This window comes from Colossoma macropomum, unplaced genomic scaffold (assembly GCF_904425465.1).
Source record: "Colossoma macropomum unplaced genomic scaffold, Colossoma_macropomum, whole genome shotgun sequence".
Lineage (NCBI taxonomy): Eukaryota > Metazoa > Chordata > Actinopteri > Characiformes > Serrasalmidae > Colossoma > Colossoma macropomum.
The window spans coordinates 12,271,948-12,287,427 of record NW_023494792.1 but is presented as its reverse complement, the minus strand read 5'-3'; the positions used below and the strand labels follow the sequence as shown (position 1 = coordinate 12,287,427).

General features: G+C 40.3%; 2 protein-coding genes across 3 annotated transcripts in view; one reads left to right on the top strand and one right to left on the bottom strand.

Moving 5' to 3' along the window:
* Positions 1–8,033: 8,033 nt before the first annotated feature.
* Positions 8,034–10,275, bottom strand: fancf (FA complementation group F). The gene is made up of 2 exons (XM_036576012.1): positions 10,208–10,275; positions 8,034–9,846 (listed from the first exon to the last, which is right to left on the bottom strand). The coding sequence occupies exon 2, from the start codon at positions 9,743–9,745 to the stop codon at positions 8,708–8,710; it is 1,038 nt and encodes a 345-aa protein (XP_036431905.1). The 5' UTR covers positions 9,746–9,846; positions 10,208–10,275; the 3' UTR covers positions 8,034–8,707.
* A 52-nt stretch (positions 10,276–10,327) lies between these two features.
* Positions 10,328–15,480, top strand: part of LOC118811646 (growth arrest-specific protein 2) — a 31,021-nt gene continuing 25,868 nt past the window's right edge. For both annotated transcript variants that reach the window (XM_036576014.1, XM_036576013.1), the window contains exon 1: positions 10,328–10,608. The gene's annotated coding sequence lies outside the window, so the exon portion shown is untranslated. The remainder of the gene's footprint in view (positions 10,609–15,480) is intronic.

The following is a 15,480-nucleotide window of genomic DNA, read 5'->3' as shown; positions in this document are numbered from 1 at the left end:
TGCACAGTGAGCGGCTGTGGAGCAAGACAAGCTAGCAGACACACTAATGACCTAGGCTGGCTGACTCTCGCACATGTGCTGATGTGACAGCACACACAATCCTGTCGCCAGCCAACCTGAACATGTTTTCCCACAGCTAACCAACCACACCAGTCACGCCAATTGCCCTGCTGACATATTCACCCAGCTGATGATCTCACTGGGTGAGCTCTCTCTAAATGAGCACCTCATGTGCTCTTTATAAAATAAAAGGTCTACTGTACAGCTAGGAGCACAACTTCCTTATTATTGAGGTGGAATAAAGAAGTAGTGTGGTTGTTTTTTGGCTTGTGTGTTTTATGTAAAAGATGAGCTGGGCTCCGGGGGCAGGTGTGAAGGGGTATCCAGGGGTCTCTTGGGGACTGAGAATTCTAATCAAGATCCAGAATGACTATTTAATGACATGAGCTCAGCAGGGCTCAGCGTGGCCTAAACATGATTATCCGTCGACAAACCAACACCCCCCTCCCACCATGACTACATTTCTAATAAATCCACCCAGTCTCACACCCAGCCATGCACGCTCCAATATTAACAGTGCTGGAGGCCTCAGAGCAGTTGTAGCAAAAGAGGAAGAAGAAATGGTAATCTTACACAATAGATCCTAAATTAAAGGGAAATTCCACCTAAAAATAATTAAATTGTTAAGATGTACACAAAGTCATTCAGAGTGGTTTGATGTGAAATGCAGAGTCAGCTGAGTTCACAACAGTGAAGATGGGAATCAGAGTGTTTAATGTCTCTAAAAACTCCCTCTCAGAAATCTATACATGAACTGGTTATGAATGTGTGGCCTGATGCATGAGACACTGTTTAATGGCAGTTTTAATAAATGGTTTCAGCCTACTTTTTGGTTGTTCTTATTTTAAGCCAAACTAATTTCCAAAGAAAATTGATTTGTTTATATTTAGCACGATTTTATTAATATCAACATCACATATAAAAACTCAGAAGATGCATGTAGATTCACTGGTTGTTTTGCATAGTAAATAAATTGGCTACATTTGTGCTGTAGTCATTGTTTATAACCATATAACCCAACTATTTTATATCAAGCCACTATGAAAAATTTTGTACATGTAATGTTTTGTTTCTAAGTGAAAATAAGTTAACACATTCTTTACAGGGAACACATGTAAATATGGCAATTTTAGTAGAATTAACCATATTAAAAAAAGAAAATAAAAAAAAAGAAAAAAGAAAAAAAGCCATAAAGTTTGCACATGGCAAGGCAAGGGAAGGTAGGTTTATTTACAAAGCACCTTACATACATTGTGTTTATTTATAGTGTTTTACAAATGAGAAAATACAAAGACAATTCAAATTAAAATGTAAAAAGATAGAAGAGAATAAAAATTAAAACCATGATTAAAACATGATTTTAAACAAATACATTTAAAAGTCAAATTAAAAATTTCATTAGGAAAAAATTAGGCAAGTGCCATATTTTATGTTTTTACCCAGTATATTAAATTCAGCAAATAAAAAGTGTGTTCTCTGTGGAGAATGTGTTTACTTTTCATTTAGATAATCAACAAAACGTCATTTTAACAGGGTGCCCAAACTTTTGCATATAACGCCATCAATTATTTCTACTTATTCTTAAAAACCATGTTTGATTTCATTGTCTACAAATGATCATTCTTTAGTTTTCAACTGTGTATTTATATTTCTTTTTCCTTCCTCCTCTCCCACCCTTGGTAGGCCTGATGTAGCTCAGGTATGAATCATAAATGCAGTGTTGACCTAGAAAGAATTCACATAACTCACTTTCTGAATGACTTCCTTTATGCTTTTTGTTTATCAGTGTTTCAGTATTATTAATGCCTGTATTTCTCTTTTCATTTCACATGCTGTTCCGCCTCTGCATGTTTCCACACCCAGCAGTGCTAAATTGTTAATGTTTAAAAAGACACCCATTTGCACTAAGAAAATCACTTACATTTACACAAAAAATTACTGTGGTTAGAATGTAGATGAAATAAGTAGAGAGTCCTGCTTCATAGTGCTTTAATGTCTGCATCACTTGTATAGCCAGACCTCTTTGTTCTCGCTGATTGAGGCAAGATGAATATTTCATCACTTATTAACACCTCTCTGGGAAGTGGGAGCTACTTCCCCCTTCCCCATCTTGTTCACACCATCCCAAAATAGTGAAGTTCCTGCAGGGGCAGCGGGCTGCTGTGATCTGACATTGTAGATTTCTTTCTCTAAAAGGACTAAGCAGCTGTGTTAGCCTACTCTGTGGAGGCTGGTTGAGCAATAAATACCCTCAGAGCACTCCCAATCACGTTTTAGAGAAAGTGAAGAATCTATGTTAGACTTAGCTTAAATCCTAGTCTTGTTGATAGGGCCTATTTCATGAGGAAAATGTATGTGCTTTTTTACATAAACTGAGTTTGATGTAGGATGTAAACATTATTAAAAATGAAAAAAATTATATACCCAGTCCATAAGGTGGAACCTAAACTGCAAGAGTATCCTGTTTCGAATTTATTGTTTCTGTGAGGTCACAAAAACCAGTACATTTACATACATCTGCCTCAACAGTAGCTTTATCCACGTTGAAGTTATAAGAAGTGTTTCAGTGCGGAATGCTTTATGAATAAGACACATTCAGAACAGAGGTCATTTGCATATATTGAAGTCACAGTAACAAAAACAGGCGTTTTAATTCTGAGATAAAGTCAGGCTGGAAAATGGTCATATAAAAATGAATGATAACACACAATTGTCATAAATGGAATTTAGAAAAATAAAATACAAAAATGTGCAAATGGTCACTTTAAAATGGTTATGATAAACTCAATCCAATATATTGTGAGAAGAATGGTCTATGGTAACTTGAATTGGATTAGAGTCATTTGCAGTCTTGTGCTAGAGGGCCTCAGGTGTGGCCTAAGCCCTCCTGCCTCTCTCTGTCTAACAGTGATCAAGAACTGAGAGAGAGAGAGAGAGAGAGAGAGAGAGAGAGAGCGAGAGAGAGAGAGAGAGAGAGAGAGAGAGAGCATAGCCACATGTTGAGAAGAGGGTACACGTCCCCAGGGACAGGCTCTCTTATTCAACCCTGACCCGTACCAGATGGGCTCTGCTCTGTGTGTGTATGAGAGAGAGAGTAACCGAGTGAGGGGCTTACATTTAATGAATACTACACTTCACACTCCCCTTGATTAAAATGTGATTTGGTTGAGGCTGCTGGGGGAAATCTTGAATAAATGGAAGCAAGTCAAATGACGTAAAACCCTGGTGCATTCATCAAGTTCTACTGTTTATTATGTTGGATAAATAATCTCCCAAGATTTCATCTATGAAATCAATTTGCTCCTACATAAAAAGTGAAAATGTATACATTTGAATATAGAGCATGCACTTGGTAATGACTTCTGTCTGCACATGCAGTTATATCATGCTCACCTAGCCGAACATCCGAGATAAAGCAGCGCAGAACTCCACTGAGAAACACTTTCATACGCACATACGCCAGCATGGAGGTGCACACATGTGGGTGTTGGTGCTTGCGCAGAGTGAAGGCAAGAGACAAAGAAAGAGGAGGAGTCTGTTTTTAGAACAAATGAATGTGGTATGTAGCGCTTACAAGAGAGCCAGTGAGAGGGAAAGAAACAGAATCTCAAATAGCTGAGAGATTGTCAGTTTCCATTACATTAATCTTGTCAAATATCCAACAATGATCTGCGCTCTCTACTGAAGCAGCAAATCTGTTTAAACAATCTGTATTATCCATATTCCTCCATTTTCTTAAAGTTATGGAAGCAATATCCTACATATTTACTGTATTTTATTCTACTTAAGTCTACCTATAATGTTTGTGTGACATCTTTTCAATTCATTTTTAGCAAGACCATTTATCCATTAGAATCTTCCACCTATTTTTCTACATTTTTATGTAATTCATTGAGATATAAGTTGAGAGTGTATTCATTGAGTGTTTTGATGTGAAATGGTTCATTGTAGAGAAATTTACTATCTCAGATGTCTTTATAGTGGTGGTGATAGGAACCAGGAGTCACGATGTCTACAACACAAATATAGTCACTTTATTTACTATTCAAAACCAAAAGTGAGCCTACATGTGTCTTCTGAGTTTTTGTATGTAATGTTGATGATGGTAAAATAGTGGTATATCTGAATAAAATAAGTTTTCACTGGAGACTATTTTGCCTTACAGCACCCTGCATGTACCTCTTCACCTTGAATGTATTTTAATAAATAAGTTTTAGGCCTAACCCTATCATAAACTATCATAAAACAATAGCAGCATATTCATAGCCATATCATGTAATAACTTGCTTTGAGGTAGTTTTTAGTATTTTATGCTTAAATGCTTTGGATGTCTGGCTCCCATCACCACCACTGCGAACAATTATGATTTGATAAGTTTCAGATTAAACCATTCTGAATGGCTTTGTTTACATCTTAACCATTTAATGCAGAATTAAAGTGCAGAATTTTTGAGAAATCAGTGGAATTCCCCTTCAAGTCTGATATGTGCAAATGACTTCTACTCTCATTGGCTGCCCTATATTGTGCCTTATTAATTCAAGGCTAAAAACTCCTTATAACTTCAGTGTGAATGATGGCTTTTCAGTGAAAGAGGCCACTCTAATTTAATGTAATTTCTCAAATACCTTAGTACAAATTCCCTCTGTAGAATCTGGTGGTTTTCTGGATTGAATTGCTCTTGGTTCATAATGTCAAAGTGCAATGGCAATATATCACTTACTCCCAAATGTTCTGGACACTACCTCAGGCCATTCCCATTCACTGGCGCTGTGTGGAGAAAATTGGCTGGCCCTGTGATGATATCTATTTATAAAGTTCAGGTATCCGTCAGCAGAGCTGTCTGGTGTTTTCATCTCTCTAAACTGCCCCATTGCTCTAAGGACTGGCTGATGAAACTGTAACTACAGTGCAAGACATGGAGAGTGAGAACAGTAGCTGTTATTCTATGAGGGGGAAACTGTAAATAGGTGCAGGTGAGAATGCAGGCACTTGCTCCAAGCCTATTTTCACCACATGGTGAAGCTGCTTAACACATACACACAAACCACAGTTCATGACTCACTCTTCATGCTGTCACTTATTTAAGGAACTGCAGCCTATCAGCCAAGACATGATTGTTTGCTGAAGTTTACTTCTTCAGTTTTGCACTGGAGCTACAAGGCAAATGTAGCTAACAGTTATTAGAAACTTAGGAACACAATTTAGCATTATGCAAAATGCAGAGTCATCACACACGTGGCTCAATCCATGAGTTAGGTAATCTCAAACAGACTTGCTTATGTGGTTTCTGACACTGTATGACATCCACGTACCATATAAATGAACACATCACAGGCAGGCTAACCTAACTTTTTTAGCTATGTACATAATTTGGTCCATTTTTATAAATAACAGTATGCAATAGAGTATCAAATACTATACAGTTAAGTCTCTTTCAGATTAATAATGACTTTCTCAGGAAAGCATATGAAGATTTAGCACAATTCTAACTGGTAAGTAAAAACCTCCATTATTTGTCAGAGCTACATTTCACAGCTCCACTGCAAAGCTAATGAAGCAAAGTTTGGACACCAAACATATCTTGGCTGACTACTTATGCAGTATGGGGCAAATTGAACAAGTTGGATTTTTCACTTAAGTGTTCTATTAAATATTGTATATCTTATATTTCCATCACTCCCTAGCCTTCTTGCATGCCCTGCAGTTTTACTTCATCCCACTTGCACTTTCTGTACTTTTTGGTTGTGGCTGATCACGGTGAAGAAGTGACATATCTCAGAATGTGACAGATACATCTGCCCTTCCCTTTTCTACCCATTATCCTTCTTTACTCTCTGTCCCTGCTTCCCCACAGCACCCCCTCCAGCAGTGTGTGAAGCTGAGCCGTTGATCTAAGAGAGAATAAGTGATCAGCCAGCACTAGACATGCAATGTTGCTGCTAATTACAGCGAAGTCATTTCACTTGAGGAACAGACATGAGTCACACAGCCTGACTGCTGCAGCACGTTCTCACTCTTATTTGGCACCATCTGCAAGTCAAATCAGAGACTATCTTGGATCTTTATTAGCTGAGCATCACACCTCAGAGCAAGAACAGCTACCAGGCAATGTCAGAGGCCATACTGCCTCCTATATGCTGTATGTAGTTGTCTATTCTGTGTTAAGTCTTGATTAAGTAAACATAGATGTACCAAAATAGAAGGGAAGCCAGTAAATCATTTGTTACGAACGTTGCAATCAAACACCCTCATTATAACCTACACTGAGAAAAACCTTTTACACCTTGAGTTTCCAGACTGAAAGCCTGATGAAAAAGGCTCTCCTAGTTAAATGAGGAACAGATGACAGCTGCACGCTGCCGTTTGTGTTTGTCTACGGCTCAGTTGTGTTATCCTCCTGTGGGCAGATTGATAGATCCCCTCTCTCCCCTGTTGTAGTGAAACCACTGACCCTTGGCTAGATGCTGCCTCTGTGAGCTGGTTTTTCATCGCAGGCTTAACGAGCCATGCCCTTGTTGGTGTTTCCCTTTTATTGAGACACTGCCAAGCGCTGCGATTCAACGAAAGGCCCTGAATTATAATGAAGGGTGTGCGATGGGATTTCATTACTGAAAATGAATGTTTTCTGCAATTCACATGGTGTCCGTATAATGAGGGGATTTCTGCATTCTTGAAGCATTCATTTTGCAAGTAAAGAGAACAGCTAAGATCTCGGATGTAATTTCTCTTAACCATAAGAAAATGCTGAGCAGAAGCCAAAGCTTAGACCAACCAACCAGCTTACTTAATACTGGGAGACGCAAGGAACCTCACTACACACACTGGGCTGGGGCTGGGGGGTATAGATGTCCTTGAAATGAGGGATGGATAAAAGAATGATGTAATAAATTTAAAAATCTTAAGTACACAGAAAAAGGTTATGTATTCTTATTGTGTTCCCACATCAACATAAATATTTACATTAACTGTTTTTGTTAGCGATAGATGACTAACAAAAACAATTGTATGCCCAGACGTGTGGCCTGAGGTCCTCCAAGGACAGCCTTTCATCAGTATTTTCTTACTTTGCGCATGCTAAATTGGTGTTTGCGTTGGCCTGCTGCTGCTGTCTCCCTACATATCTGTGCTGAGAAAACACGTTTCCATGGTTTCCAAGGAGACAAGGACAAGACAAAAAGAGAAAAAAAAGCTTCTCATCTGCTGGAGTGTCAGAGATACAGCAGCAACTCTAGAGCGAGATTCTATGAGAAGAATAAATTAGAGTTCAAATACTGCAAGTATATCAGGACTATCTAATATTCTAAATGCTAATCGTCTAATACTTTCTATCATGAGACCAAACTTCCCTGGCCTGTTCCAAATCTGACAACTAACGTGTGTCCCACAGCATTAGTGTGTGGATTTATTGGCATCACTGCCACTCATCTTCATGGGTTTCTACCTAACAAAGTCTAATGAGCTTTATCACTTTCTCTGTCACCGCTTGGATCTGCAGTACAAGAAGATTGTGAGCTGAGCTAATCCAAGATTTAACAGAGAGTAAACAGCTCTGACATGAGTGTAGAAACACCCACTTGTCTTTTCATTATTTAATTTGAAACCTCATAACTCAGAGGCTGATACACGTTTCACGAGTCTGAGATTTCATGTTCATGTTATTAGTGCTTTGGTCGGACTGCAGTTGTTGACAGGCTCAAGTGACCTCATTAATCATTAAATGCAGAATGACCCCGTGCAAGGCCTCACTCTCTCTCCTTGTCCTAATCTGAGAAGCAGATGAAATCTAGCCAACAGAGCACGCGACAGCGTATCCTCAGGGGACCAATTTGAGAGGCGCACACATTCACCATTCGGCCTTTACTTCCTATTTAAGATGGGCTCTGAGGCCCTATGCCAACCGTTGCCAAGGCAATGAGAAATGCCCCATCTGTCACCCCCCCCCCACTCCACTCAATTGAATTCTGCTCCTCTACTTAAATCCTTTGCAATACAGGAACGTGCAACACGTTCAATAAGAAATATAGCAATATATTCAGATGTGGTGGGAAGCCCGTTTTTGTTATAATGCAAGAGAAGAAAGATGTGTCTATACCGGATTTGATGTATCAGATTTGAGAGGTTAGGTCACCATGCATTCAACCTAAATAACAGTCCACACTGCCTTCAACTTAACTGCTGGAACATGGTAATTCCAGCAACAACTATGTGCATTAAAGTCTGCATAAAATTAACAATTCATTTTTATTACGTAACATGAGATTACAGAAAGGGGTGAGTTTGACAGCTGCACTGGTATAACAGAACCCCTGTAGTCTGACAGCACGTGTATGTAGCTAGTTAAAGAGCATTGTCTCCCCCTGTCTGCTGAAGGCACAATCCACCATGCTGAATTAAAGGATAAATGTCTTCAGGACAACTGCTAAAATTGAGTTATTTATTCTCCCCAAACAAGGGAGAAATGCCAAACGGTGAGGTCAGCTGCCATATTAAGATAAATAATCATTGAGGCTTGTTTATAAATTACCCAGTGGAACTGGTTTTCAAGCACCAGACGACAGTTAATGAATATCATTACTCCAGCAATCATCAAAACACACGTTCACCTTAACCCTCGGCTGTAGCCGTCCAAAAGGTGAACAAACCACATTCATTTTAGCTGAATGAGCAGGTCTGTCCACACACTGAGTCCCTGGACATCAAAATCCCCATCCTCCTTTTTGAGCACCTCCAGCTCTTTCTCAGTCTCCTCTTTTAACTGTGAACTCCATAAGGACTTAAAATGGTCCACTAGTGTCTTAAATGACACAGCACTGTCACACTGCTGGACCCATACCCCAGCAGTCAAATCAAACTCCAAGGAAGATGCCCACTTCTTCAAAATGCCCCAGTAAAGAAGTCTAAACTTTGGCCACCGCTGGGAAAGCCTGGCACATAGTTCAGTAGATGAGGAGTGACACATGCTGTGGAGCAAACCATCATCTCCGTGTAACCAGTCTAAGAGGAAGTCTTGAGCTGCAGTGTGCTCGCTGCTGCTGTCCTCCATCAGGAGTGAAGCTGTAATGATGTCAGAGAAGTGGTCCAGACCTCCACTGTCCTGAAGGACTGCGTCCAACAATGCTTTGGTGTAACTGTCATTGCCTGGGAGGCGCTGCAAGGCGTGAATGCGCTGTAAGAGCATCAGGCCCTGAACCTGTGTCTGAGTTACAGCGGCCGAGCCGGGACTTTCCTTTGGGTTTAACGGAAAGGAGCCCAAAAGTTTACAAGCTGATTTGCACCCAATTAGACCAGCAAGGTCCATGTCTGTTTCACGTCCTTGTTTCGTGTCTCCATCATCCTCAAACAATAGGTACTTGTCGAAAAGTGATTTAATAACCAAGTATGGAGTCAGGGGGTTTCTTAACAGACAGATAAACAACCTGTGGCGGCACTGAGACAAGTCGGCCAGGCTCAGAGGCCGATGTCCGGGTAAAGCCTGGGAGAGCCGCTCGTTGGTCAGACGCAGGCGGTCCTCCAGCACCGGCCGAACGGAGGGGTTGTGGTGGAAACGAGCGTAGACATGTTCGCAGTACGCAGCCCACTGAAACGCCCTGTCCGCCGTCTGGGTATCCCATTTACTCACAAAGTCCATCTGCGAGACTGCCAGGAGCTCCAAAGTGCTGCCCAGGTTCTCCAGCACGGCCTCCATGCGGCGCTACTACACTCTCACTCACTCAGGGGGAGCGGCTGAGTACTCTCACAGCACGGCCGGACTGGAGCTCACAGAGTCTCCTTTGAGTTCCTAAAACACTTAAACAACCATAGAAAACCAGTAAAGATAAACTAAAAGAAGATCTGGACAAAAAACAAGGACCTTAGCTACAGTTAAAGCACCCAAGTCCACGAGCAGCGGATAAACAAACAGGATTCCCGCCTGGTGGATTAAAGCTTCCGCGAACCCTTTTATTTTTCAAAATAAAAGCCTCCTAAAAAACATCTGTCCGGCACAAATTACTCATAAAATTCTCTCATCAGGTGGTCGTAAAACACTCAGTCACTTTATCACTGGCACACTTTTCACTGCGAGAAAAACTACAACACGTTGTCTGTTGAACTTTCCCTCAAACCAAATCAATCAACATGAAAACATTTAAAAGGCTTCTCGCTGCACCTTCACTGCAAGGCTGGTTCTGCACTCCTTTGGCTCCGTGTCCACAACTCCCGAGCACGAGATGTTCAGTTAGGAGTTATAGTGGAAAAGGACAGTCGTGTCTGCCAGCTGGAGGCAGAGGGAGTGGAAGAATGAGCAGGCGAGTCCTCTAGCACAGCAGCAGCCCATCAGATCAGCCTCCCTATCAGAGCCGGGCTACACACAGCCGCTGCTCAGAGGAGTGCGCACCCTCAGCACCGAGCACGCGTACCGCTCCTCTGCCATGTCAGTGGGACCCCCGCGGTGTAGCGTGAACGGGGGGAGCCTGGAGAGAGAGCAGAGGAGAAAAGCATGCACATAGAGAGCCGGAGGGACGCACTGAGCAGGGCAGAGGTTTCTCAAAGAGCGAGGCGGTGTGGAAGGTGAGTGCAGAGCTGAGTAAAACGGAGATTCAAGCTTTTTTCTTTTTCAAACTAAAATTCTGTGAGATTCAACGTTTTTAAATTATTATTTCAAACGTATATGAAACTTTAGTTTGTTGATTTATTGCTGTTTATTGATTGTTGATTTATTGCTCTTCAGTTGACACTGTGGTCTAACATCACTAATTATTTTAGTTCATTTCATTGATATGCGTTTCAGTCCAATGAGGGAAGCCTAATTATATCTTGACTTTTAAAGGTATAGTTTTCTCTTTCTGGAAGTCTCCAGAAGGAGTCATTTTATTATTTGTGTCTGCACTTTGTCCTGATCAGTGTTCAAAGATCATCCAAGCTTTAATTAGTCTGTGAGCTTTAATATTTAATATCAGAGTCCTACTCCTCACTCATCAGCTAAACCCATACCTGTCCTCCTGCACTGCATGCAGAGCACAGTAACATAAAGATTTTCTCCACCGCTGAATCTGCAGACTGGGTGGTCAAATACAGTCTTGCAGTGACTTATTGTGTGAGGGAGTGAATACATATGGGAATTTTTACAGCCTCTGTGTAATACACCATGTCACACTTGTGGCTTCTCTGTAAAAGTGACAAAAATAGATGCAGCTATGGGGAGAATATGAGCATAGCTGCGGCTTTGAAATATTAAAGTTGTTGTAAAACTGTGGAGGCACAATGCATTGAACACATGTCATCTTGAAAACAGAATATTCGGCCCTTTTGCCTTTTTTCAGTTTTTTCAGACTGCACACTTTCTTTTCATGTGAGCAGTGAGCAATTAGGCAGTTATTGTGCTTTTAACAGTGACAATAAAAGCAGAAACTCCAGTAAAAGTAATTAAATCCAGTCTGTAAAATTCTATCCTACTGAAGGTAGTCAGGTAATAGGACACCGCTGTCAACATCCCCATGCTTGTTTGACAAATGTTGAACTTTGAGCCTTTTCAAGCACCTCCCAGATGAGATAAGATGATGCTCTAATTGATATAATCAGTGAACAGAGAAAGGAGAGTGTGTCCTCTGTGTGTCTCTGTTTTACTGTGTGTGTGTGTGTGAGTGTGTGAATAATAGCGTGGTAGCTTCTGAATTTTCTAAAGCAATGAAATAAGAGACTGGAGGCTTATTTCCTCTTAAAATTCATAGAAAGGGAAAGGAATGCATGAAGTAATGGTCAAAAGCATAAAGAAATGCAGTTAAACACTTTAAGTGGTCTTACTGATGTTAAGAAAAGTGCAGATAGACTGGTATGAAAGAAGACCATGATAAATCGAGCACTGATATTTTGCTCCAAGTACAATATTCGGTGGCTTGAAAGGTATTTGGACATTAATCTTGTGCCATAGTTAAAAATGTATTAAGTTCATTGTTTAGGGAACGAAATGTCAAACCAAGTGGCATTTATTTTACACAGATCTTTCCAAGACCTTTCAAAGGGTGGCTGGTGTGTTTCAGATCGTTATCCTTTTGAAAGATGCCCTTCTGTCATTTGAGCAGTTTCTTTGCAGACATCTGCTGGTTTGCTTCCAAAATGCCTCTGCACACTTCTGAGTTCATGATCCCATCAATGAACACAAGCTCACAGACACCGCTGTAAGAACAACAGCTCCAGACTTTGACGTTTCCATCTCTGTTCTTTACAGTGCTCTTAGAGGAGTCTGGTTGGAATTCTTCTGCAGGCTCCAGTCCACCATCCGTTTGATATCATGCTAAAAGTGTTTTTCTCTGACACAAATATCATTTTGTTAGACATTTGATGAAGTAACCTGAAGAACTTCATTAAAGTCTACCAAGGGTCAAAGTGTGCTAATACTTTTTGAGGGCACTGTAGTAATGGTTTATAGGCCTTAATGTACGAATCAACAGGCATATGCCTTATATATTATTTCAGTGAAAAAAAAATCCTGTCTTGTGGTATTGAGTCCACTCTAAAGGCGCAATGAGGACAGCAGGAGCACACAGCATGTTTTGTTCCTATCGGGAATGACACAGCATTCAGCTCGTGTAACTGAAACAGTCCTCTATTGAACAGGAGAGCATACTTTGAAGGCTTTCTTTTACAGGTTCCTCTCTTTGTGTTAGTCAAGGTCAGTGAGAAAGGTTAAAATTTAGGCTATGGCTATGCAGCACAGGGATGTGAAATCCTGACACTTCTTTATCCTGTCAGTTCTTTAACCAACTAAAATGAATTATGAAGAAAAAAATCGGTGGCAGAAAAAATATATGTACTGTACATACAATTATTTACTATGTATACAAGAAGAGACATGCTACAGATATTGAAAAAAGAACATGCTACTTGTTGTTTAGTGCCATAGTCTGTTTGCTTTTGATTAAACCCCCTTATTTTGGACCTCTGTGTGCACACTGACCTCTGGCCTCAGCTAGCGTTGGCTCCTCTCAACAGTTTCTTGTGTGTGTAGGCCTTTCCCATGACTTGGTATTGCAGCCAAAACATTCATGATAGTAGGCTGGCAAGCAAAACATTCATTTATTTGTAGTTTGAAGTTCTATCCTGCATGCTAAAATGTTCAACCCATTTCATATCCTTCATTCAGTTTACACAGATACACAACTAAAGAAATAGCATACTGCATACTTTACTAATGTTTTACATTTTACTGGCCCTATTAAACAGCATGCAGTGCTTCTGCTATACAAGTCTTCAGCTGAGCAAATGTACAGGGCCTTTGTTGTCATGATTTGAGTGTAATAATGTGCCACATGTTTTCAGTGGGAGACTGTTCTGGACTGCAGGCAGGGAAGCTTAGCAGCTGCAGAACGTGGCTTACCTCTGTCATGTTGAAATAACCATGGACCTCACTGAAAAAGACGTCGTCTGTTCAAAATGACACATTTAAAAACAGCCATCAAAACTATGAATACAACAATTTTTGTTTACATACAGTGCTGCATTAAATCCAATTGAATGAGACTAATTATGCTCTCTTTTATAAGAAAACATGCAGTCATTTAGTGTTCTTCAAATACTAATGATAACCATTATTTCCTCAAGAAAGCATATTGTTTATCACAATAACACAATTTATCATGATAATGCTAAAATATCATCATTATCACTTCCACTTCCACCTCCACTCCAGTTTTGTCTACAAAAAGTGTCAGAATGTAGGTTGCTTTTTCGGCTGCGTTCGAAGTATTGGAACAGCCTTCGATGATTTGGCAGTCTGGAAATGCAGCCCACCTAGACTAGCTTTTGAAATGCATTAGTGCATTTTTAAAATTTAAGGTTCCTAAATGGTACTGAACTATAGTTCTAAGAAAAAAAACTTTATTTGTTGAAGAACATTTGTCTTATGTGGAGGTTCTTTAAAAAGTGTTCTTCACACTCACATCTTGTTTACAAATATTCTTTAAACAACTATTGATTAAAAGGTTCTTTATGGAACCAAAACAGTTATTTTATGTCATCGCTCCAGAAACCCCTTTTTTGACACCTTTATTTTTAAGAACGTAAGATATGTTTACATTTGCATGTATATTAGACTAGTGTTAGCCAGTAGATTTTATGTGCACTGACAGGTTGTCATTTCTTTGTTTGCTTAAGGCAGTAATATTTCTACCCTGTAACATCCTGCAATGATACCGATCTACACTTTAAATTGTCTCCTGTTTGAGCAAACAAGGATGTAGAAGCTGTAGTCATGCCCTTTATATAATACGTCTGCTATCTGATATTTCTGATTTCTTAAGTAATATTAATATAAATAGGTATGAAAAAAGACATTGTTTCTCCATTTTTTAGTTGTATTTGTAAAAGCAAGGAGGTGATGATAGTTAGGTCAGCACATTAAGAAATCTGGAGAGCAAACCTGTGTCTCAATTCAGACACTGAGTACTGTATTATTACACTATTATTTCACTCTAATTATTATTTCATGTAGTGGCTGGATTTTTGTAGTGTAGTGTTGTATGCCAGAGATATTGCTGTAGTAAGGTTGACATTAACGAGGCCACCTGCAATGTTAACAATCCAGCCTGTCTAAACTGTCCCATGGTAAAAGCAGCCACCAAAAATTATTGATGACCTAAGAAGAACTTAGGCAGACACTTTTATTTGTTTAAGGTTGAAACAAAGGCATCAGGGTGCGTTTGGGTTCATCTTGTATTATAAAAGTACAAGACAAATTGCATTTTGCACCATTTTCATTGCATTTTGCACCATTTTCATTTCATGCACTAGACAGGTGTGTAGCTGGTGGGCTACACACCTGTCTAGTGCATCATCCCCTACATCCCGTTTCATCCCTGTGTGAACTGCACTGCAGTTGGCTAGTACATTACGGGACATGGCCCAGGGCTCTTGAGTGAGTCTTTCATCTGTGATGGTCCCATTGCTTGTACCTGTACTGCAACACCACAGCTGTCTGTAGCTGGAAGTCCACATGCCACAGCTGGCAGCTGGTTAATATAAATATGGTGCGTTCCAGTCAAAGATCTGTGAGGTGCTGTTGTGCAGAATGATTTTCTCAGCTGACAGGGACTGAAGCAGGACTCCTGGATAGAAGGGCTTGGTCTGACAGTCATCACATTGTTGCAGTGGCACTGAATGGCTGGCAGCAGTGAGCGCTGAGAAAGTCTTCATGTTTTCAGGATAAGCACCTGTGTGCCAGAGCAGAACTGACCTGCCAAAGAGCCCACTGTGAGCAACACTTCAGTTTCAGAGTTCAGTTTCCCATCAAGAGAGAGCTCTGTTATTGATCGCTTTCATTCTCTCTCTCTCTCTCTCTCTCTCTCTCTCTCTCTCTCTCTCTCTCATTCTCTCTCTCTCTCACTCTCATTCTCTCACTCTCTCACTCTCATTGTTTCACTCTTTCTTTTGCTATCTTTTTCTTTC